Genomic DNA, 25322 nt, shown 5'->3' on the forward strand with positions numbered 1-25322 from the left:
AACGTACGACATAGAGTGTAGAATGGACATTTTCTCCGCCCTTCAGGAATGCGAGTATCTCTGCCAGGTAGGTGGCCCGTGATTATACGCACTGTAGTGTTGAGCTGCGTATCTGACAGTTTCACGGGAGGGCCACTTAGCCAGACAGGGACTCTATCTGTGTTCGTGTTGCTCATGTCAGAAACCTCTAGTATCCTCCGAATGGTGCTAAGCGAGCAACAGCGAACAGGCGACCAGAGATTATATTTTATCTCCAGGTCGAGATATACAGCACCGGTCAAAAATTTACGACTATATAAAGAAATCATGAAATGTCATCTAGAACATAGTTGTGCCACGAGACCTCTGTAATTTGTTTTCTGAAATCTTACATCTAATAGGACATATATGTGTCGCCTGATTTCATTGAGTTAGGCCAAGTCTGGATATCTTTTACGATGGCGCCCATGCAGAGTAAGAACAGCATTGGGGACAAGACTGATCCCTGAAGGACACCAACATTGATCTGGAAGGTGCTGGACATTCCTGGGACTTGTAGACTTCTGGTATAGAAATGGAGGTTGGTGGTGTAGATTGTTCAGGCAAACACAAACACCCTGTCCAAAATTTATAGGAATTAAATAAGATCCGGCTGGGAATCGAACCCGTGACCCTCTAAACCGAAGGTTCAAACGCTGTCCATCCAGGCGAGCAGTCTGATCACTAACAGTATGTTTGGATAGGTTTGCCACAAACTTGTAAATTAACTTTTTTATTTCTTATTTCATGACATGTTTATACAGGGTAAAATTGATGGACGTAGGGGTCGAGACCGAAGTAAATGTTCTTGGCTGAGGAAGACTAGATTCTAGTAGACTGATGAGGACAGACTTCTCTGTGATTGAGGACAACCTTCAGTAATGAAGAAGGCACTACAAGAAGAAGAAGATTTAATGTTTATTTATTTAAATTTTATTTCAAGTGTGATATGCATAGTTATGAATTGATGTAACTAATCATATACATGTTCGTTTAATTGGTTGAACGCTCGGGTAATCTAATATGCTGCTTTGGAGTATTCAACGCCGATGACAAAACCATTCTGTGCAGTGTTATTTGCCAGCGGTCCCAAAGACTCGACGTTCTTGTGTGTATAATAGGGGTATAATCCGGGCAGCTGATATCCCACCTCGACGAAGTAATCCTTGCCAGCATCCACAATGAGTTTCCCTCCAGAAAGGGCAGTTATGGGGACGACCAAATCCTCTCCTGGAAGAGTTATTCCGGTGAAGGTACCATATCCGATGATTGTGTAGTTTTCACCATAATTCTGTAATTAACAAATAATAATAATAATAATAATAATAATAATAATAATAATAATAATAATAATAATAATAATAATAATAATAATAATAATTCGCTTGATAAAGTAGTTAGAGAACGGAACACAAATATAAAGAGTGCAATTGTACTGGGTTGCAAAAAGAAGAACTGTAAAATCAATTTCATTGCTTCTGCAGATGATATGGCCTTGTTTGCTGAACCAGTGCAGGAAGCAAGGGAACAAATCCTTGGAAGAAGATAAAATAGGTCTTCACAAATCCTTGTAAAAAAACAAAATCATAACAAAGAACAAACACCTGCATAAATATCTCAAAGCGCAAGAACAAAAGATTGAAATACGAAAAGAATTCAAATATCTCGGAGAATGGATTTGTTGGAATGCTCTGGAATGCAAAGCACTGAAATCCAGGAAAAATAAACCTGAACTGGCCTTCCAACTAACAAAAGATACGTACAGAAAGAAATCCCTTTCATAGGGATCCAAAATTAAACTTTATGAAACAGTGATTAAACTAGAAGCGCGCTGTGCCACGTCCGGGGGCCATCTGGTGACGAATGAACGTACCATGTCCGCTTCTATTATAACGTCTATATTTCAAACAGTCATTGTTTAAACTGAACGCAGTGGAAATAGAAAACATGAATTTCAAAGGTCAGATGGAGAAACTCGAGCTAAAAGAAAGGGAAATTTAAGAAAGATCATAGGACCAAAATTTCAGGATAATAAGATAATGTACATCAAGAATGAAACACTCCACAATAAAATTGAAAAATTCTCAGATACTGTGCTAAAAAGAAGGGTAATTTTCTCAGAATGAACTCTAATGAATTAAACAAACAAACCTTTGACTTTTTCCGTAACCGCACAACTGGTTTAAAGAAACTGAAAAAGACCTAGTAGATTTAAAAATTACAGAACATTCACTATTCGATCAAACAGCTAGAGTAACAACTAAAGACGTAATTATAAGGTTCCAAAAACAATAGTACATTAAAAGTAAAACCTTTTATCTCGAAAGACGAAAGGAAAGGAAGATCAGAAATAATGAAGAAATACTGGGCCCAAAAAAATGAACCACACGGAGAGAAATGATTGACTCAACGTATCCCAAAGAGGATGAAAATAAAGAACAATAATAATAAATTATGATGATCGCGATAATCTAAACATTTTTGGGGCATCAAGTTATCAGTTCATGAGAAATGAATTGTGTTTTTTTATAACTGACATCTTCTGGAAGTGTTCGATCTTATATATCATTATTAAATAATTAGAGGAGAGTAAAAACTCTTCTTACCTGAGCGAAATTGAGATGAACAGTTTCGTTGTAGGGTCCAGGAGGGTTCTGGCCGATGAGCCTGCTGGCCACCACCAGACCATCCAACTCGTAGTGTCCGTTGAATGTGATGTGCTCCGTGATGGACCCTTTACAGCATTTATACTGGCCGTCGGATTCCTGTGCGTTTCGGTATATCACCAGAACTGACGGGTAGTTGGCTAAGGAGAAAATACAGTACATTATTAACGGGAGAAGTGCATGTCTAAATTCTCTGTGACTTGGACATTATTTGAGTTAGAATCATGAAACTTAACACACTGATTTAAAAAATAATCGAAACCGTTTATAGCGTCATCGCTTATAACGACGTACTGGATATAACGACAGTTCGGTCTAAATCCGATATAAACATTGTATTTAAATCTCGCATAGTACGATGCCGCTTATTGCGACATATCATATAAAACAGCAGTGCCCGAGGTCGGTCCGCACTGTGCAGACAGTGGTATTTCAGAAAAGCAGCAGTGCATCCCCGCCCTTACCGCACGGCCTTCCTTCCCCTCCATTTCTCGCGGTGGGGAGGGGTGTCCTCTTTCAAGAAACGTTATAGGTCAAAATTTAGGTGACGAATTTTGCAGTAAATGTTGCGAGAACACCGAACGTATTGCTCACGAAACATTATTTTCAATTTATCAAATTGATCGTCATACGAAGGGAGGGGCTAGGAGAGAACGGCAAAAAATTTCCTTTCAAAATTATGCTCACGTTAACTCTGAACTGTTTAACGCACAACATTTATATTTATTCATTTAAATTTTTCCCTTCTTACTCAAAAAGGAACAATAAAACGTATTTACGCTGTGCCAAGTACCACACAATAATAGCTTTACAAAAGAACAAATTACTTAATGGCTCTACAATGGCAAACGTACAACTAATTTTACACACCAATTACAAACTTCCTTATGGACGGCGTTATAATGGAGTTCTATCGTAAACTTCCGATGACCGGTCATTATGCGAGAACAAATTAAACATCCTGAGTTCTTTTCGTCAGAAGTTAAAAAAAAGAATACTCTAACTCCCATTATTTCTTAACTTGTTGTGGCAAATTTCCGCTCCGTCGCTTTTTAGCAGTTGTCATGTTTTAATGATATAATGATAACAGATCACATTGAAGTGGTCTGATTACGGAGTGATAATGAAACACACGAGCCGTCTTACTAATAAACAGTGTATAACATTTATACAAGGTTTATACACTGTTTATGTGAAATTCGTTACTAATAAACCGCGCATAAGCCTCCTGTGTATACATCTGTTATAGTTATTCATTGAATTGCTTATACAGACCAGGACCCTTGTATAAGCGTTGTATAGCAGCGAGTAGCGGAAAAAGAAATGAGTGAGCAGTTTATTTTTGTGGTATTTATTGTCTACAGTAATATAATCATGGTGAAATATTCGACTTATCCATTCAACATTGAACACACATTGAAAGAATGGACGATAACGTTGATGACCTTCACGATATTTTAAACATAGAAGACATACACCATTCAGAGGTTATGGAGGCTAGACATCTTCGTAAAGTAAAACACTTTAAAGAGACAGAATGGCAATGAATAACTATGAAAGAAATTATGGTTGGGCGTATTTTTGTGTAATAATGTGTTACTGCTTAATAGACTTTTGAAATTGCGAGTTTATTATACATTATCTGCCTCTACAAAGATCATTCTCAAATTTGACTATAAAAAGGGACATATTCCTTGACATAAAAATGGTATAACTTGAAAACCGTATGTAATATGATTTCCATACTTTATACGAAGATATATGATGTATAAATGCCTAATAGAAACTTTTTTGTCCAAACCTTTCTTTTAGCCACAAAACAGTTTTTCGTTTCTCCTGTAAAGTAAGGCTTTTTTTGGAATGTGTACCTTTTCAACTCACCGATTCAATTACAATTGCTTACGTTTTCCGTTCTATCCCAGTTAGGAGCTCATGAACTTTTCTTAAGCTTTTCCATTTCTCTTTTGGCGTTCATTACACAAGCAAGCTGAAGAAATGTTAATATCAGTATAAGCCAATTTCCAGCTGTCTCACTTTGTGTTGCCACTGCCTTTTCGATATGCCGTGCTACCGCGCGACTTTCCGGAAAGTTTTGCTCGTAGATAACCAGCAGAAGCGATCATAAAGGCGGTGAACGTGCGAAATACGTCAGTGAACTGCAGGAAGAGATTCTTACGCCTTGGAACGAGTGTATACGTGCTGTGTAGTAATACAATGCATATACCACGTTTATTAGTAAGAAAAATATACAACGCTTATACAGGGTTTGTTCACTGTATAACTATACAAGTGTTGATCAACTGTATAAGGACCTTTTATTAGTAATTGTTGTTGTTGTTGTTGTTGTTGTTGTTGTTGTTGTTGTTGTTGTTGTTGTTGTTGTTGTTGTTGTTGTTGTTGTTGTTGTTGTTGTTGTTGTTAGTCGTTTAGTCGCTTTCGACTCTCCGTGACCCCTTAGACCAAAGTGCGCCATTTCTTCCTGTCATGAACTATTTTCCGAAGTCTTTCTAAATTGAGAGCCGTGGCTTCCTTGATGCCATCAATCCACCTCATCCGTTGTCGCCCTGTTCTCCTGTTACCATCAGTCTTCCCCAGCAGTAAGGTCTTTTCCAGTGAATCATGTTTTCTCATAATGTGACCGAAGTTTTTGCCTGAGTTTTTGACCTCCCAGTGAATAGCCTGGGTTGATTTCCTGTAAGATGGACTTATTAGATCTCTTCGCAGTCCACGGAATTGTAAGGACTTTTCTCCAACACCATAGTTCAAATGCGTCTATTCTTCAGCGCTCAGCCTTTCTTACTGTCCAGGTTTCGCTTCCGTACATTGCTACTGGAAAGACCATAGCCTTCACTATACGAATCTTCGTTCTTAAAGTTACGTCTCTACTCTTGAAAATGTTATCAAGGTTGGCCATTGTCTTCCTCCCAAGGAGCAAGCCTCTCTTAATTTCATGGCTGCAAACGCCGTCAGCAGTTATTTTGGAGCCCAAGTAAATGAAACTAGGAACAACCTCCATTGTTTCACCATTTATATGCCAGGAGGAATAGTATTACAGGGTACGTCTCAGCGCGCGCGCACCTTGCACTGTGCATTCACAGGCGTGCAGCTGTGAAGCGCTCTAGAGAAATGTGCGGGCTATAAGGTCCAATGATTATTTTTGTTTGTCACAAAATTGGAGAGATTGCTGACAACGCTTATTATTGTGAGTAGTATAATTGGACAGTTCGGCCGCCTCCTCCTCCTCCCGCCGCCTCCTCCGCCTCCTCCTCCGCCGCCGCCGCCCGCGGGAAATTTGAATTTTGGCGGGAGATTTGAATTTGTAAACAAAGCCACGTGCTTTTTGACAGCTGTCATCGCCAACAACGCAACGCTAACCTCACTGCTGCCATCTTGACGGGCCTAAACCTCACTAGTGCCAACTTAACCTCACTAGCGCGAGGTAAACAAAGCCACGTGTTTTTTGACAGCCACGTGCTTTTTGACAGACAACAACGCATCGCTAACCTCAGTACTGCAATCTTGACGGGCCTAAACCTCAGTAGTGCCAACTTAACCTAACTAGTGCGAGATAAACAAATCCACGTGCTTTTTGACAGCCACGTGCTTTTTGACAGATTTGTAAACAAAGCCACGTGCTTTTTGACAGCTGTCATCGACAACAACGCATCGCTAACCTCAGTACTGCAATCTTGACGGGCCTAAACCTCAGTAGTACCAACTTAACCTAACTAGCGTGTGGTAAACAAAGCCACGTGCTTTTTGACAGCCACGTGCTTTTTTGACAGCTGTCATCCGCCATCTTTAAACTACAGAGCACCGTGCTGCCCTCTTTCATCACCTATCATCGGCAGTGCTGCCATCTTGACAGACCTAAACCTTAGTGCTACCAACTTAACCTCACTAGCTCGAGATAAACAAATCCACGTGCTTTTTGACAGCCACGTGCTTTTTTGATAGCTGTCATCCGCCATCTTTGAGCACAGTGCTGCCCTCTTTAGCTACTTACCTTTGAAATGTGGTGGCGGATAATTTGAAAAATGCTTTTCGACAAGCAGCCATCTTTAATCCAGAGAGAACAGTGCTACCCTCTATGTGGTGGCGGCAAATTGAAAAATTCCACGTGCTCTTGTTTAGTAAACAAACTCACGTGCTTTTTTGTCAGCTGTCATCCGCCATCTTTAATCTATAGAGCACAGTGGTGCCCTCTTTAGCTACTTACCTTTGAAATGTGGTGGCGGATAATTTGAAAAATGCTTTTTGATAGCAGCCATCTTTGAGCACCGTGCTACCCTCTTTTGTGGTGGCAGGCAATTCCACGTGACAGCAGCCATCTTTAATCATGAGAGCACCGTGCTGCCCTCTATGTGGTGGCGGCAAATTCTACATGCTCTTGTTTGGAAACAAACTCACGTGCTTTTTTCTGACAGCTGTCATCCGCCATCTTGCATCACAAACCTCAGTGCTGCGCTCTTTAGCTAGATACCTTTGAAATGTGGTGGCGGCAATTTGAAAAAAATCTATGTGCTCTTGTTTAGTAAACAAAGCCACGTGCTTTTTATGACAGCTATCATCCACCATCTTTAATCAATAGAGCACGGTGCTGCTATCATGCAGGCAATTTCATCACCTGTCATCCGCCATCTTTTAATGAACAGAGCACCGTGCTGCTCTCTGTAGTAGCGGGCAATTTGAAAAGTTCTGTTAGCTGTCATCCGCCATCTTTAATCAAGAGAGCACCGTGCTGCCATCTATGTGGTGGCGGCAAATTCTACGTGCTACGCGCAGCTGTCATCCACCATCTTACATCGCAAACCTCAGTGCTACACTCTATGTGGTGGCGGATAATTTAAAAAGAAAAATTCTACATCAGTCCTCTCTCGACGCTAATTGCACAAGATGGTGACTATACATGACTCCTTAAAGGTGCTTATGCAAGATGATCGCTATACATAGACGCCCTTGGGATGCTTGCGCAAGATGGCGGTTATACAAGGCTCCTTATGAGGGATGCTTGCGCGAGATGGTGGTTGCTCTTATGAGGCGGCTTAAGGATCCATGACTAGAGACGCCCTAAGGATGCTTGCGCAAGATGGCGGATGCAAGATGGCGGCTATACATAGCTCCTTATGAGACAGCCAGTACTCGATACAACATGTGATCAGAACATTGATTGATGTGTTCAGAACACTGTACTCGATACAACATGTGATTAAAACATTGTGTGGTGTGTTCAGAACACTACATAAGTAGAATCGAACGCTGTATTAGGGGATACCTTTGTTTAGATTGAAACATAACAAGACTAGAATTGAACACTGCACATTGATTGATTGATGTGTTCAGAACACAAATAAGTAGAATCGAACACTGTACTCGATGTCGTTAACTTCAACATGTGATTAAAACATTGTCTGGTGTGTTCAGAACACTACATAAGTAGAATCGAACGCTGTACAACATGTTAGGGGATACTTTTGTTTAGATTGAAACATAACAAGACTAGAATTGAACACTGCACATTGATTGATTGATGTGTTCAGAACACAAAATAAGTAGAATCGAACACTGTACTCGATGTCGTTAACTTCAACATGTGATTAAAACATTGTCTGGTGTGTTCAGAACACTACATAAGTAGAATCGAACGCTGTACAACATGTTAGGGGATATCTTTGTTTAGATTGAAACATAACAAGACTAGAATTGAACACTGCACTCGATGTCGTTACATGCGATCAGAACAATGATTGATGTGTTCAGATCACGAAACAAGTAGAACCGAACACTGTACAGCATGTTAGGGGATACCTTTGTTCTAAGAAGATCAGCTTGAAACATAACAAGACTAGAATTGAACACTGCACTCGATACAACATGTAATCAGAACATTGATTGATGCGTTCAGATCACGAAACAAGTAGAACCGAACACTGTACAACATGTTAAGGGATACCTTTGTTTAGATTGAAACTAACAAGACTAACACTTCAAATGATTTGCTTAGTACGAAAATAAAAAAATATAACGCGTAGCTAACTCGTTCATCACACTGCTAAGACGCTTAGTAATTGTGAATACACTCATACGAAAATCAAGAAAGCACACTGCGTAGCCAACTCGCTCGGCTCACTCGCTTAGTATTTGCAACACACACGGATAAGAATGTTCCGAGATACTTACATGTTTTTTAAGGGAGGGTGAAAGATCATAAATTATATGTACACATGTTGTCTCCTCCAAGTTGTAAGATGAAATAGACGCAGTACTGCGAGTTTCCGCTCTAGCTGGCGAACGGAAGTAGCATGATATCTCAGCAAAAAATAATACGCGTGAGCTTGCAAGTCAGACACAATGATGGATACCGCGATTCAAATCCTGGTAACTTATGCCGTCGGGAAGGGTATCCGGCGAGCATCTAGCTGTAAATCCTCGATTCTCGACAGATTCTTAATCCCAGTTCTTTGACGTCAGGAAGGGCAACCGGTTGAAAACAATTATCGAACACGCATCGCGAAGGCAAGAGTGTGCAGCGATATGCTTGTTTAGACTTGCAGATTACGAAAGAAACATAACAAGACTTGAGTCTTAAAACAAATTCTTGCGATTTAAAATCTTAGTCAGGAAGGGCATCCAGCAGTAAAACAATAGTTCGTGATACTGCGATTTAAAATCTAGCTGTATATCCCCCGATTCTCGACAGATTCTTAATCCGAGTTCTTTGACGTCAGGAAGGGCAACCGGTTGAAAACAATTATCGAACACGCATCGTGAAGGCAAGAGTGTGCAGCGATATGCTTGTTTAGACTTGCAGATTACGAAAAGAAACATAACAAGACTTGAGTCTTAAAACAAATTCTTGCGATTTAAAATCTTAGTCAGGAAGGGCATCCGGTACAAGACTTGAGTCTTAAAACAAATTCTTGCGATTTAAAATCTTAGTCAGGAAGGGCATCCAGCAGTAAAACAATAGTTCGTGATACTGCGATTTAAAATCTAGCTGTATATCCCCCGATTCTCGACAGATTCTTAATCCGAGTTCTTTGACGTCAGGAAGGGCAACTAGTTGAAAACAATTATCGAACACGCATCGGGAAGGCAAGAGTGTGCAGCGATATGCTTGTTTAGACTTGCAGATTACGAAAAGAAACATAACAAGACTTGAGTCTTAAAACAAATTCTTGCGATTTAAAATCTTAGTCAGGAAGGGCATCCAGCAGTAAAACAATAGTTCGTGATACTACGATTTAAAATCTAGCAGTAAAACCCCCGATTCTCGACAGATTATTAATCCGAGTTCTTTGACGTCAGGAAGGGCAACCGGTTGAAAACAATTATCGAACACGCATCGTGAAGGCAAGAGTGTGCAGCGATATGCTTGTTTAGACTTGCAGATTACGAAAAGAAACATAACAAGACTTGAGTCTTAAAACAAATTCTTGCGATTTAAAATCTTAGTCAGGAAGGGCATCCAGCAGTAAAACAATAGTTCGTGATACTGCGATTTAAAATCTAGCAGTAAAACCCCCGATTCTCGACAGATTCTTAATCCGAGTTCTTTGACGTCAGGAAGGGCAACCGGTTGAAAACAATTATCGAACACGCATCGTGAAGGCAAGAGTGTGCAGCGATATGCTTGTTTAGACTTGCAGATTACGAAAAGAAACATAACAAGACTTGAATCTTAAAACAAATTCTTGCGATTTAAAATCTTAGTCAGGAAGGGCATCCAGCAGTAAAACAATAGTTCGTGATACTGCGATTTAAAATCTAGCAGTAAAACCCCCGATTCTCGACAGATTCTTAATCCGAGTTCTTTGACGTCAGGAAGGGCAACCGGTTGAAAACAATTATCGAACACGCATCGTGAAGGCAAGAGTGTGCAGCGATATGCTTGTTTAGACTTGCAGATTACGAAAAGAAACATAACAAGACTTGAGTCTTAAAACAAATTCTTGCGATTTAAAATCTTAGTCAGGAAGGGAATCCAGCAGTAAAACAATAGTTCGTGATACTACGATTTAAAATCTAGCTGTATATCCCCCGATTCTCGACAGATTCTTAATCCCAGTTCTTTGACGTCAGGAAGGGCAACCGGTTGAAAACAATTATCGAACACGCATCGCGAAGGCAAGAGTGTGCAGCGATATGCTTGTTTAGACTTGCAGATTACGAAAAGAAACATAACAAGACTTGAGTCTTAAAACAAATTCTTGCGATTTAAAATCTTAGTCAGGAAGGGCATCCGGTAGTAAAACAATAGTTCGTGATACTGCGATTTAAAATCTAGCAGTAAAACCCCCGATTCTCGACAGATTCTTAATCCGAGTTCTTTGACGTCAGGAAGGGCAACCGGTCGAAAACAATAGTGTATGATGTAAGAGGTTAGATACTACCAGTTTTGCGTCAGGAAGGGCAACTAGTCTTAAAACAAAACAGATTCTTAATCCGAGTTCTTTGACGTCAGGAAGGGCAACCGGTCGAAAACTATAGTGTATGATGTAAGAGGTTAGATACTGCCAGTTTTGCGTCAGGAAGGGCAACTCAACAAATTCTTGCGATTTAAAATCCTAGTCAGGAAGGGCAGCCGGTCGTAAAACTATGGTGTGAGGCGGGGTGTGCAAAAAAGCCAGCATTAAGTAAGGGCTGTTGATAGGAGGCGTTAAACCATGTGCATGCTCCTTCACCAGGAGAAGCCTACATGCCGGTACCGTGCAGGTTCTTTCGATAGGAGTAGGCACTGTGTGTGTTTTAACCTCTCCGTACAATCATGATATTTTACGTTAGGAACTTACATAGGCTAAATGCTACACATTCCGTGTAAGAGGTTAGATACTGCCAGTTTTGCGTCAGGAAGGGCAACTCAACAAATTCCTGCGATTTAAAATCCTAGTCAGGAAGGGCAGCCGGTCGTAAAACTATGGTGTGAGGCGGGGTGTGCAAGAAAGCCAGCATTAAGTAAGGGCTGTTGATAGGAGGCGTTAAACCATGTGCAAGCTCCTTCACCAGGAGAAGCCTACATGCCGGTACCGTGCAGGCTCTTTCGATAGGAGTAGGCACTGTGTGTGTTTTAACCTCTCCGTACAATCATGATATTTTACGTTAGGAACTTACATAGGCTAAATGCTACACATTCCGTAGCAGAGCCAGGAATCGAACTCGGACCTCCGAGGGTAGCAGCTAACTACTACACCACAGAGGAGGACTATTTCAGAATATTTTACAACCTTAATTGGTACTGTGTTTTAAGAGCTTGAATGGTACTCAGCTAAGAAGACCTTCGCGAGTTACAAGCCGCTTATCAGCATGTAGTGTCCTCGTTCAAGGTCGAGCCGGAAGATACGTGTACAATTTCAGCTAACACACGCATTCCACACAACTCGCTCAGAATGACTGTGCCGATACTTCGAGGACTGTAGAACAAATCTATAGCCTACAGTATGCATGCCTCTCACCCGGTAGTCTCGGGTTCGATTCTCTTGGAAATAAAAATGTGTTTAAATCGCATGAATTTGTTGAGTTGTCCTTTGCACACTCTTGCCTTCGCGATGCGTGTTCGATAATTGTTTTCAACCGGTTGCCCTTCCTGACGTCAAAGAACTCGGATTAAGAATCTGTCGAGAATCGGGGGTTTTACTGCTAGATTTTAAATCGCAGTATCACGAACTATTGTTTTACTGCTGGATGCCCTTCCTGACTAAGATTTTAAATCGCAAGAATTTGTATTAAGACTCAAGTCTTGTTATGTTTCTTTTCGTAATCTGCAAGTCTAAACAAGCATATCGCTGCACACTCTTGCCTTCTCGATGCGTGTTCGATAATTGTTTTCAACCGGTTGCCCTTCCTGACGTCAAAGAACTCGGATTAAGAATCTGTCGAGAATCGGGGGTTTTACTGCTAGATTTTAAATCGCAGTATCACGAACTATTGTTTTACTGCTGGATGCCCTTCCTGACTAAGATTTTAAATCGCAAGAATTTGTTTTAAGACTCAAGTCTTGTTATGTTTCTTTTCGTAATCTGCAAGTCTAAACAAGCATATCGCTGCACACTCTTGCCTTCACGATGCGTGTTCGATAATTGTTTTCAACTAGTTGCCCTTCCTGACGTCAAAGAACTCGGATTAAGAATCTGTCGAGAATCGGGGGATATACAGCTAGATTTTAAATCGCAGTATCACGAACTATTGTTTTACTGCTGGATGCCCTTCCTGACTAAGATTTTAAATCGCAAGAATTTGTTTTAAGACTCAAGTCTTGTACCGGATGCCCTTCCTGACTAAGATTTTAAATCGCAAGAATTTGTTTTAAGACTCAAGTCTTGTTATGTTTCTTTTCGTAATCTGCAAGTCTAAACAAGCATATCGCTGCACACTCTTGCCTTCACGATGCGTGTTCGATAATTGTTTTCAACTAGTTGCCCTTCCTGACGTCAAAGAACTCGGATTAAGAATCTGTCGAGAATCGGGGGTTTTACTGCTAGATTTTAAATCGCAGTATCACGAACTATTGTTTTACTACCGGATGCCCTTCCTGACTAAGATTTTAAATCGCAAGAATTTGTTTTAAGACTCAAGTCTTGTTATGTTTCTTTTCGTAATCTGCAAGTCTAAACAAGCATATCGCTGCACACTCTTGCCTTCGCGATGCGTGTTCGATAATTGTTTTCAACCGGTTGCCCTTCCTGACGTCAAAGAACTGGGATTAAGAATCTGTCGAGAATCGGGGGATATACAGCTAGATTTTAAATCGTAGTATCACGAACTATTGTTTTACTGCTGGATTCCCTTCCTGACTAAGATTTTAAATCGCAAGAATTTGTTTTAAGACTCAAGTCTTGTTATGTTTCTTTTCGTAATCTGCAAGTCTAAACAAGCATATCGCTGCACACTCTTGCCTTCACGATGCGTGTTCGATAATTGTTTTCAACCGGTTGCCCTTCCTGACGTCAAAGAACTCGGATTAAGAATCTGTCGAGAATCGGGGGTTTTACTGCTAGATTTTAAATCGCAGTATCACGAACTATTGTTTTACTGCTGGATGCCCTTCCTGACTAAGATTTTAAATCGCAAGAATTTGTTTTAAGACTCAAGTCTTGTACCGGATGCCCTTCCTGACTAAGATTTTAAATCGCAAGAATTTGTTTTAAGACTCAAGTCTTGTTATGTTTCTTTTCGTAATCTGCAAGTCTAAACAAGCATATCGCTGCACACTCTTGCCTTCACGATGCGTGTTCGATAATTGTTTTCAACTAGTTGCCCTTCCTGACGTCAAAGAACTCGGATTAAGAATCTGTCGAGAATCGGGGGTTTTACTGCTAGATTTTAAATCGCAGTATCACGAACTATTGTTTTACTACCGGATGCCCTTCCTGACTAAGATTTTAAATCGCAAGAATTTGTTTTAAGACTCAAGTCTTGTTATGTTTCTTTTCGTAATCTGCAAGTCTAAACAAGCATATCGCTGCACACTCTTGCCTTCGCGATGCGTGTTCGATAATTGTTTTCAACCGGTTGCCCTTCCTGACGTCAAAGAACTGGGATTAAGAATCTGTCGAGAATCGGGGGATATACAGCTAGATTTTAAATCGTAGTATCACGAACTATTGTTTTACTGCTGGATTCCCTTCCTGACTAAGATTTTAAATCGCAAGAATTTGTTTTAAGACTCAAGTCTTGTTATGTTTCTTTTCGTAATCTGCAAGTCTAAACAAGCATATCGCTGCACACTCTTGCCTTCACGATGCGTGTTCGATAATTGTTTTCAACCGGTTGCCCTTCCTGACGTCAAAGAACTCGGATTAAGAATCTGTCGAGAATCGGGGGTTTTACTGCTAGATTTTAAATCGCAGTATCACGAACTATTGTTTTACTGCTGGATGCCCTTCCTGACTAAGATTTTAAATCGCAAGAATTTGTTTTAAGACTCAAGTCTTGTTATGTTTCTTTTCGTAATCTGCAAGTCTAAACAAGCATATCGCTGCACACTCTTGCCTTCACGATGCGTGTTCGATAATTGTTTTCAACCGGTTGCCCTTCCTGACGTCAAAGAACTCGGATTAAGAATCTGTCGAGAATCGGGGGATATACAGCTAGATTTTAAATCGCAGTATCACGAACTATTGTTTTACTGCTGGATGCCCTTCCTGACTAAGCTTTTAAATCGCAAGAATTTGTTTTAAGACTCAAGTCTTGTTATGTTTCTTTCGTAATCTGCAAGTCTAAACAAGCATATCGCTGCACACTCTTGCCTTCGCGATGCGTGTTCGATAATTGTTTTCAACCGGTTGCCCTTCCTGACGTCAAAGAACTGGGATTAAGAATCTGTCGAGAATCGAGGATTTACAGCTAGATGCTCGCCGGATACCCTTCCCGACGGCATAAGTTACCAGGATTTGAATCGCGGTATCCATCATTGTGTCTGACTTGCAAGCTCACACGTATTATTTTTTGCTGAGATATCATGCTACTTCCGTTCGCCAGCTAGAGCGGAAACTCGCAGTACTGCGTCTATTTCATCTTACAACTTGGAGGAGACAACATGTGTACATATAATTTATGATCTTTCACCCTCCCTTAAAAAACATGTAAGTATCTCGGAACATTCTTATCCGTGTGTGTTGCAAATACTAAGCGAGTGAGCCGAGCGAGTTGGCTACGCAGTGTGCTTTCTTGATTTTCGTATGAGTGTATTCACAATTACTAAGCGTCTTAGCAGTGTGATGAACGAGTTAGCTACGCGGTATATATTTTTTTATTTTCGTACTAAGCAAATCATTTGAAGTGTTAGTCTTGTTAGTTTCAATCTAAACAAAGGTATCCCTTAACATGTTGTACAGTGTTCGGTTCTACTTGTTTCGTGATCTGAACGCATCAATCAATGTTCTGATTACATGTTGTATCGAGTGCAGTGTTCAATTCTAGTCTTGTTATGTTTCAAGCTGATCTTCTTAGAACAAAGGTATCCCCTAACATGCTGTACAGTGTTCGGTTCTACTTGTTTCGTGATCTGAACACATCAATCATTGTTCTGATCGCATGTAACGACATCGAGTGCAGTGTTCAATTCTAGTCTTGTTATGTTTCAATCTAAACAAAGGTATCCCCTAACATGTTGTACAGCGTTCGATTCTACTTATGTAGTGTTCTGAACACACCAGACAATGTTTTAATCACATGTTGAAGTTAACGACATCGAGTACAGTGTTCGATTCTACTTATTTTGTGTTCTGAACACATCAATCAATCAATGTGCAGTGTTCAATTCTAGTCTTGTTATGTTTCAATCTAAACAAAAGTATCCCCTAACATGTTGTACAGCGTTCGATTCTACTTATGTAGTGTTCTGAACACACCAGACAATGTTTTAATCGCATGTTGAAGTTAACGACATCGAGTACAGTGTTCGATTCTACTTATTTGTGTTCTGAACACATCAATCAATCAATGTGCAGTGTTCAATTCTAGTCTTGTTATGTTTCAATCTAAACAAAAGTATCCCCTAACATGTTGTACAGCGTTCGATTCTACTTATGTAGTGTTCTGAACACACCAGACAATGTTTTAATCACATGTTGAAGTTAACGACATCGAGTACAGTGTTCGATTCTACTTATTTTGTGTTCTGAACACATCAATCAATCAATGTGCAGTGTTCAATTCTAGTCTTGTTATGTTTCAATCTAAACAAAAGTATCCCCTAACATGTTGTACAGCGTTCGATTCTACTTATGTAGTGTTCTGAACACACCAGACAATGTTTTAATCGCATGTTGAAGTTAACGACATCGAGTACAGTGTTCGATTCTACTTATTTGTGTTCTGAACACATCAATCAATCAATGTGCAGTGTTCAATTCTAGTCTTGTTATGTTTCAATCTAAACAAAGGTATCCCCTAATACAGCGTTCGATTCTACTTATGTAGTGTTCTGAACACACCACACAATGTTTTAATCACATGTTGTATCGAGTACAGTGTTCTGAACACATCAATCAATGTTCTGATCACATGTTGTATCGAGTACTGGCTGTCTCATAAGGAGCTATGTATAGCCGCCATCTTGCATCCGCCATCTTGCGCAAGCATCCTTAGGGCGTCTCTAGTCATGGATCCTTAAGCCGCCTCATAAGAGCAACCACCATCTCGCGCAAGCATCCCTCATAAGGAGCCTTGTATAACCGCCATCTTGCGCAAGCATCCCAAGGGCGTCTATGTATAGCGATCATCTTGCATAAGCACCTTTAAGGAGTCATGTATAGTCACCATCTTGTGCAATTAGCGTCGAGAGAGGACTGATGTAGAATTTTTCTTTTTAAATTATCCGCCACCACATAGAGTGTAGCACTGAGGTTTGCGATGTAAGATGGTGGATGACAGCTGCGCGTAGCACGTAGAATTTGCCGCCACCACATAGATGGCAGCACGGTGCTCTCTTGATTAAAGATGGCGGATGACAGCTAACAGAACTTTTCAAATTGCCCGCTACTACAGAGAGCAGCACGGTGCTCTGTTCATTAAAAGATGGCGGATGACAGGTGATGAAATTGCCTGCATGATAGCAGCACCGTGCTCTATTGATTAAAGATGGTGGATGATAGCTGTCATAAAAAGCACGTGGCTTTGTTTACTAAACAAGAGCACATAGATTTTTTTCAAATTGCCGCCACCACATTTCAAAGGTATCTAGCTAAAGAGCGCAGCACTGAGGTTTGTGATGCAAGATGGCGGATGACAGCTGTCAGAAAAAAGCACGTGAGTTTGTTTCCAAACAAGAGCATGTAGAATTTGCCGCCACCACATAGAGAGCAGCACGGTGCTCTCATGATTAAAGATGGCTGCTGTCACGTGGAATTGCCTGCCACCACAAAAGAGGGTAGCACGGTGCTCAAAGATGGCTGCTATCAAAAAGCATTTTTCAAATTATCCGCCACCACATTTCAAAGGTAAGTAGCTAAAGAGGGCACCACTGTGCTCTATAGATTAAAGATGGTGGATGACAGCTGTCAAAAAGCACGTGGATTTGTTTATCTCGCGCTAGTAAGGTTAAGTTGGTAGCACTAAGGTTTAAGCCCGTTAAGATGGCAGCACTGCGGATGACAGCTGTGACGAATTTACATCTACTACGATAAAGAGGGCAGCACTGTGCTCAATAGATTAAAGATGGCGGATGACAGCTGACAAAAAAGCACGTGAGTTTGTTTACTAAACAAGAGCAAGTGGAATTTGTCGCCACCACATTTCAAAGGTAAGTAGCTAAAGAGGGCAGCACTGTGCTCTATAGATTAAAGATGGCAGATGGTAGCTGTCGAAAAAGCACGTGAGTTTGTTTCCAAACAAGAGCACGTGGAATTTTTCAATTTGCCGCCACCACATAGAGGGTAGCACTGTTCTCTCTGGATTAAAGATGGCTGCTTGTCGAAAAGCATTTTTCAAATTATCCGCCACCACATTTCAAAGGTAAGTAGCTAAAGAGGGCAGCACTGTGCTCAAAGATGGCGGATGACAGCTATCAAAAAAGCACGTGGCTGTCAAAAAGCACGTGGATTTGTTTATCTCGAGCTAGTGAGGTTAAGTTGGTAGCACTAAGGTTTAGGTCTGTCAAGATGGCAGCACTGCCGATGATAGGTGATGAAAGAGGGCAGCACGGTGCTCTGTAGTTTAAAGATGGCGGATGACAGCTGTCAAAAAAGCACGTGGCTGTCAAAAAGCACGTGGCTTTGTTTACCACACGCTAGTTAGGTTAAGTTGGTACTACTGAGGTTTAGGCCCGTCAAGATGGCAGTACTGAGGTTAGCGATGCGTTGTTGTCTGTCAAAAAGCACGTGGCTGTCAAAAAACACGTGGCTTTGTTTACCTCGCGCTAGTGAGGTTAAGTTGGCACTAGTGAGGTTTAGGCCCGTCAAGATGGCAGCAGTGAGGTTAGCGTTGCGTTGTTGGCGATGACAGCTGTCAAAAAGCACGTGGCTTTGTTTACAAATCTGTCAAAAAGCACGTGGCTGTCAAAAAGCACGTGGATTTGTTTATCTCGCACTAGTTAGGTTAAGTTGGCACTACTGAGGTTTAGGCCCGTCAAGATGGCAGTACTGAGGTTAGCGATGCGTTGTTGTCTGTCAAAAAGCACGTGGCTGTCAAAAAACACGTGGCTTTGTTTACCTCGCGCTAGTGAGGTTAAGTTGGCACTAGTGAGGTTTAGGCCCGTCAAGATGGCAGCAGTGAGGTTAGCGTTGCGTTGTTGGCGATGACAGCTGTCAAAAAGCACGTGGCTTTGTTTACAAATTCAAATCTCCCGCCAAAATTCAAATTTCCCGCAAAAATTCAAATTTCCCGCGGGCGGCGGCGGCGGCGGAGGAGGAGGAGGCGGAGGAGGCGGCGGGAGGAGGAGGAGGCGGCCGAACTGTCCAATTATACTACTATTGTGGATTTCAAATTAGTCTATTAAATAGTCAAGGCAAGCGTTGCCGTGAAGATGCCGCAAAGAAAACGAAAGTGTTTAATATTGAAGAAAAGTTGCAAAAACATAATTCATCACGAACATCTCGTTGTACGTTGCATCTGGAACAGGGAGAGATCAGGAAAACCAACAGGTTTAAGTAATTGGGAGAATGGTTGGAATCCAATCTCTCTGAAGGAACAGCTTTGTCAACTCGAGTTAACAGGCTTGAAATGGCCTACCAACTGACCAAGAATACCTATAATAAAAAGTGTCTCTCTCGTAATACTAAGATGAAGCACTACCAGACAGTCATCCGCCCTGAAGCCTTATATGCTTCAGACTGTTTAACATTCAACAGGAAGGGACTCATGGAAAAACTTGAAATCCAGGAAAGAAAGATAATGAGGAAGATACTGGGGCCAGTCAAGGAAGGGGACAGTTATAAAAGACGGCCAAACCAAGAGCTCTACAAGTACTGTGAAAGAATAACGAATGTAGCAAGGAAGAGACGCCTAGCATTCTATGGACACGTCTACAGGATGCATCCTACCAGGTTGACCAACCGGATTCTCAGCTACTGCCAAAATAGGAAGACCAAGTCACCATGGTTGATCGAAGTGGATAAAGATCTACAGGAACTGGGAATAACAGAAGGAATGTTAAAGGATCGGACAGCACTCAGGAAGATGCTTAAACATGAGAAGTTCCAGGACAGACTACCAACAAAGAAGACTGGCGTCCTTTGGACAAAGGAGAGGAAGGAGCAACACAGCCTGAGGATGCGCAGCTACTGGGCAAACATCAAAGCCCATTCCAAAATGCAATAGTTGAATGTCGTGGTCCTTAGCTGGCCTATACGAAAGAAGAAGAAGAAGAAGAAGAAGAAGAAGAAGAGGAAGAAGAAGAAAAGTTGCCTTTAATATGGCGGTTAGAAAATGGGGATACAAATGTCAGTATCGCGAATGATTTTGTTTATCTCAGTGAATGATTTCTACAACGTGTAAGGACAGAGAGAAAATAAGTCTCTTTTCGAAGGAAAATCTTCAAAATTCAAGCGAGACAGATCATCTGAGCACGAAGATATTGATAAATCTTTACTTAGATGGCTCAAGCAGCAGAGATCAAATATTCTGCCGATCAATGGATCTATTCTTCACGTGGAAGCCAATGAAATTCCTCACAATTCTACTCCGCAAATGCTGTACTGTAAATACAGTACTTAATTTAATTACGTTTTTGAAGATTTTTCCGTAATTATTTTAATTAACCATGTAAGTTTGAAGCCTAAACCTTGTAGATATGTCATTTCTAGAAAAGAAAGAATAAAACATTTAGTGCGACTATCGGCCACAACTACGTTTATAGGCGGTTCCTACGGGGTCGTTCTAACCGATTTAGGCTGTACATTGTTTTTAACTATAAACAGTAATAAGTTAATTTAGAGCAAATATTCCTGAAAAAATTAAATTTGAACATTTTTTCATTTTTATTTTTTCCTCAACAATGCCGAGGTCCTGAACCATGCAATTTATTTTAATGATTACTAAGATCTTGTCCGAGTCGTTGGCTGAATGGTCAGCGTACTGGCCTTCGGTTCAGAGGGTCCCGGGTTCGATTCCCGGCCGGGTCGGGGATTTTAACCTTCATTGGTTAATTCCAGTGGCCCGGGGGCTGGGTGTTTGTGCTGTCCCCAACATCCCTGCAACTCACACACCACACATAACACTATCCTCCACCACAATAACACGCAGTTACCTACACATGGCAGATGCCGCCCACCCTCATCGGAGGGTCTGCCTTACAAGGGCTACGCTCGGCTAGAAATAGCCACACGAAATTATTATTACTAAGATCTTGATGATTTAACGCCAGCACGTGTTTTTAATATCATGCCTATATCTATTCCTAAATTATAAAATTTGAAAACTTCTCAAAAATGCGTATATATAAAACTCCAAAGTCCATAAAATGACATATTTTGTAATTACCTTGCAGGAGAATGTGTGGCAGTGTTTATCCCGACTCTCTATCAAGTTTCAGATTGATACCTACAGTAGTTCCAGAGAAAAATGTACCTTTGTAGTGGAAAAAAGATTTTTTAGGAAATGATGATTGAAATTTTCAACGCGAAACCTCGCACTCAAATCAAATTTAATTTTCCGCGGTGATCGTCATGCTTGACCAACCGGAAATGAGGCTTCACAGCCTTCTTCAATGCTCCTAAGTGTGATACCGTCAACTGCCTGACCAAACCGATGAAAATAAACCACAGTTCTATCCCTTCACGCAAGGAACTAATTCTTGAAAACATCCTAGGGATATGAGCTATGAACTGGATAAATAAAATATAATGAAGTTTTCCTAACTTGAGAAGAAAGCAATTGTATCTCGACGAACCAAAATAGAAACTGCCTTCCAAATTACGAAAGAGTCCTTACAACCAAAAAAACCTCTCCTGGAATTCCAACATCAGACATTATACGTAATACAGTAGCCAAGACTTTAGCCCTTTATGCTCCAGAAACCTTGTCTATAAGTATATATGGCCCAATGGAAAAGTTGGAGATAAAGGAAAGGAAAATACTACGAATAATTCTAGGCCCCAGATTCCATAATAACGAACTTTCACACATCAGCAATGAAACCCTGTACAGGAAAACAAAAAGGATTTTCCTTCTATGGCCACATCCTAAGAATGGAGCCGAAAAGGATAACTAAAAGGATTTTGGACTATTTCCGCAATAAGAAAACCAAGCCGAACTGGTTTAAGGAAACTGAGAAAGACGTACGAGAATTCCTAATTACAGAAGGGATGCTTGTAGATGGATCCGCGAAGAAAATAACGAAAGATAAAATGAATAGGTTTCAGGAAGGGGTGAAGCCCAAATTACTATACAGAATTTCTGAAGAATAGAGGAAGGCAAGATCTGAAAGGATGAAAAACAGACGTAAAATCGTACTCCCAAAGTGGGTGAAACGCACAAGAAGAAGAAGAAGAAGAAGAAGAAGAAGAAGAAGAATTCCTAACAATTACAATTAATAGTTTCTTAGTCATCATTATTCGGTCGATTAGTTTAGCAGTTTGCCTTTTTCTATCACTACGAGCGCTTATGTGAGTCAACGCAGAGTTTCACTTAAGCCCTTTTAACTAGATTCGGTGTGGACCCTTTTCAAAAATAAAAACGCCTGAGGGTAATGAACCAAGGAACACATTACAGAAAGAATTATGTACATAAGTTAATTCGGCCAGGATTTGAATCAAAAAAGAAAACGATCAAAGAAACAAGCTATTTTAGGGTGCTTTTCTGGAAATGCAGTTAGGCCAGAAGTGATTTTCGAAATGTATTTTTTAGTTTAATAGAGTTCACAATTTGAAACCTTTCTGGGCCTTTAACCCTTCAATTTTTGGCACAATTGAGGAAATTGCTTAATTTTAATTTTTTCATAGTATGGGAATCCCTACTTTGTCTGAGAAATGTTTTCGATATTAAAAGGAAGTCCAGGAAATGACGATTGAATTTCACAACACGAAACCTCGCACTCAAATCAAAACAAACTTTCCGCGATGATCGTCATACTTCACCAACCGGAAATGACGTTCACAGCCTTCTTCAATACTCCTAAGTGTGATACCGTCAACTGCCTGACTAAACAGACGTAAAATCGAGCTCCATATCTGCAGTCGCTTAAGTGCGGCCAGTGTCCAGTATTCGGGAGATAGTGGGTTCGAAATCCACTGTCGGCAGTCCTAAAGATGGTTTTCCGTGGTTTCCCACTTTCACACCAAGCAAATGCTGGGTCTATACCTTAATTAAGACCACGGCTGCTTACTTCCCATCCTAGCCCTTTTCCTGCCCCATCGTCGCCATAAGCAATATCTGTGTCGGTGCGATGTAAAGCAACTTGTAATATAAAAGCAGAAGTAAAAATTTGAGCGAAGATGAAAAAGTAGCAATGAATGAAAATGGGAGCATGGCTCCTGATGCGCATGTGTTTGGAATTTAATGCACTCAGATACTGAATTCAACTAAATCCTTTTGAGCTAGATTCCCTCCATGATAAGCTAGCAATTTCAGCAAAAAAATCGTAGTTTTGAACGATTTCGTGTACGTGGCCCCTTAATAACATATCAAACATTTCATTTATACACGTGAAATTTGTAAGTCCACTTGTTTCTGCATTGATTATTGCGAAAAAATATCAATATGCTGTCAATTTATCTAAGTACAGTATCGGTTCAAAAGTATCCGGACTTCAGTGTGTTTCTCTCATCGGCTGGCCGGCAGGCGCGCCCACCCGTTGACTCATCACTTCCCGTTATACAGAGCAGCGACAGCAATGATAATAACCGCACTTCGCAGTTCAAGTCCGTGCTTAGAACGTGTATTACACTCAAAAATAAAGAGAATAGAAGCGTTTGAAATGTGGTGTTATAGAAGAATGCTGAAAGTAAGGTGGATACATCGGATCACGAATGAAGAAGTACTGAATCGAATTGGTGAGAGCAGATCGATTTGGCTAAATTTGACGAGAAGAACAGGTAGAATGATAGGACACATCTTAAGACACCCAAGACTTCTTACCCGTTTTTGAGGGAAGAACGGTAGGAGTAGACCAAGGAATGAATATGACAGGCAGAATAGAGCAGACGTGGGATGCAGCAGTTACTGTACGTAAGAATGAAACGGCTAGCACAGCCCTTAACGACCATGGCCTACCAAGCCACCGCTGCTCATCCTGAAGGCCTGCACATTACGAGGTGTCGTGCGGTCAGCACAACGAATCCTTTCGGCCTTCATTCTTCGTTCTCAGACCGGGGCCGCTATCTTACCATCAGATGGCTCCTCAATTGTAATCACGTAAGCTGAGTGGACCTCGAACCAGCTCTCCAGTTCCAGATAAAAATCCCTGGCTTGGTCGGGAATCGAACCCGGGGCGTCCGTGAAAAGGCAGACAAGCTACCCCTGCAACTTGGCGCCGGCTACATATATTTGCATTTGTTTGTAAAATAGTGATTAAATAACGTGATATGAAGGCACAAGACGTGATGTAATACGAAAAATCTCCTCACACTGCGGGGAAGCCCCAACCTGTTCAGCGCGCAGCTAAGGTGTTGCATCAGCAGTCAGTGAGTCGAAAGTAACAATCGCTCACAGTCCATTGGCTATTTACCCCTGAGACAATGATCACTGGAATAACCGCAGGAAAGGATTTTCCCTTTCACTCCTCAATTGTTGTTAATTTAACACTCCGGTTAAAAGTCCTCTGTTTTAGGAATGCATTTCGAACACTTGTTACGCAATAACTGTTAGAGACATACTGTATTCTCACGGTTCCATGCGATTTGTCTCAATGTCTTTTGTTTCCTTTATAAGGCGCTCAAACTACGCCACCTAGGACTTGGAAGCGTTAATCATGACTAATGAAAAGTACAAGGTTGACGATTCAACTTACCGAGGCAGCAGGCCACGAGCGAAGCTATCACTACAAGCTGACCGTGCATGTTGTTCCTTGACTTGAGAAACTGTGGTAGACTTCACTCCCAAAACTCTCTTTATAGAATAACTGCACTTGGCGTATCTCATGTGTTTAAGGTCAAGTACTAAACATCCGACACTCCTCTGCGACGTGATTGATTCGATAACAATGATTATCAAAACAAATTATCACTGTTCAATGAGGGTTCTCACCGTCATTGTGTATTCTACAGGAAATGCTTTTGAAGGGCCTATTTTTCTATTATCTTCAAGTTTATTATAGATATTTGCGTCTGAATGGCCAAAAGTGTGGTTTTAGATATGAACTGAGATTATGGCTCGGCCAGAATTTCTAAATAAATACTTGAAACACTTTTTTTCCATGCAGTGATGGATTTACTTTGTTTTATTTAAATAAGTTATTCTTAAGCTAGTTCATCACGGCTGTGAGCTTGCATCCGGGAGATAGTAGGTTCGAATCCCACTATCGGCAGCCCTGAAAATGGTTTTCCGTGGTTTCCCATTTTCACACCAGGCAAATGCTGGGGCTGAACCTTAATTAAGGCCACGGCCGCTTCCTTCCAACTCCTAGGCCTTTCCTATCCCATCGTCGCCATAAGACCTATCTGTGTCGGTGCGACGTAAAACCCCTAGCAAAAAAAAAAAAAAAAAGTTCATCACGCGGAACCTTGCAGGAGGTGCAAAAGCTTCTGCGATTCCCTTAAATGTTTG

At 40.9% G+C, this 25322-nt stretch overlaps 2 protein-coding genes across 2 annotated transcripts in view; one reads left to right on the forward strand and one right to left on the reverse strand.

Annotated features, from left to right (window-relative positions):
* LOC136885238 (adenylyl cyclase 78C) overlaps positions 1-25322 on the forward strand; it is a 1041122-nt gene that overhangs the window by 749692 nt on the left and 266108 nt on the right. The window lies entirely within an intron of this gene.
* Positions 925-24709, reverse strand: LOC136885783 (uncharacterized). The gene is made up of 3 exons (XM_067158519.2): positions 24568-24709; positions 2625-2824; positions 925-1309 (listed from the first exon to the last, which is right to left on the reverse strand). Exons 1-3 carry the CDS (start codon positions 24614-24616, stop codon positions 1037-1039), a joined length of 522 nt encoding a protein of 173 aa, XP_067014620.2. The 5' UTR covers positions 24617-24709; the 3' UTR covers positions 925-1036.

The sequence above is a fragment of the Anabrus simplex genome, chromosome 14 (genome assembly GCF_040414725.1).
Source record: "Anabrus simplex isolate iqAnaSimp1 chromosome 14, ASM4041472v1, whole genome shotgun sequence".
NCBI lineage: Eukaryota > Metazoa > Arthropoda > Insecta > Orthoptera > Tettigoniidae > Anabrus > Anabrus simplex.

Excerpts from the sequence above, each read along its gene's own strand:
- LOC136885783 (XM_067158519.2), bottom strand. The coding sequence starts at position 24,616 with ATGCACGGTCAGCTTGTAGTGATAGCTTCGCTCGTGGCCTGCTGCCTC. Across the intron at positions 2,825-24,567 it reads GCTCGTGGCCTGCTGCCTCG|CCAACTACCCGTCAGTTCTG; the intron begins GTAAGTTGAATC and ends TTTTCTCCTTAG. Across the intron at positions 1,310-2,624 it reads TTCATCTCAATTTCGCTCAG|AATTATGGTGAAAACTACAC; the intron begins GTAAGAAGAGTT and ends TGTTAATTACAG.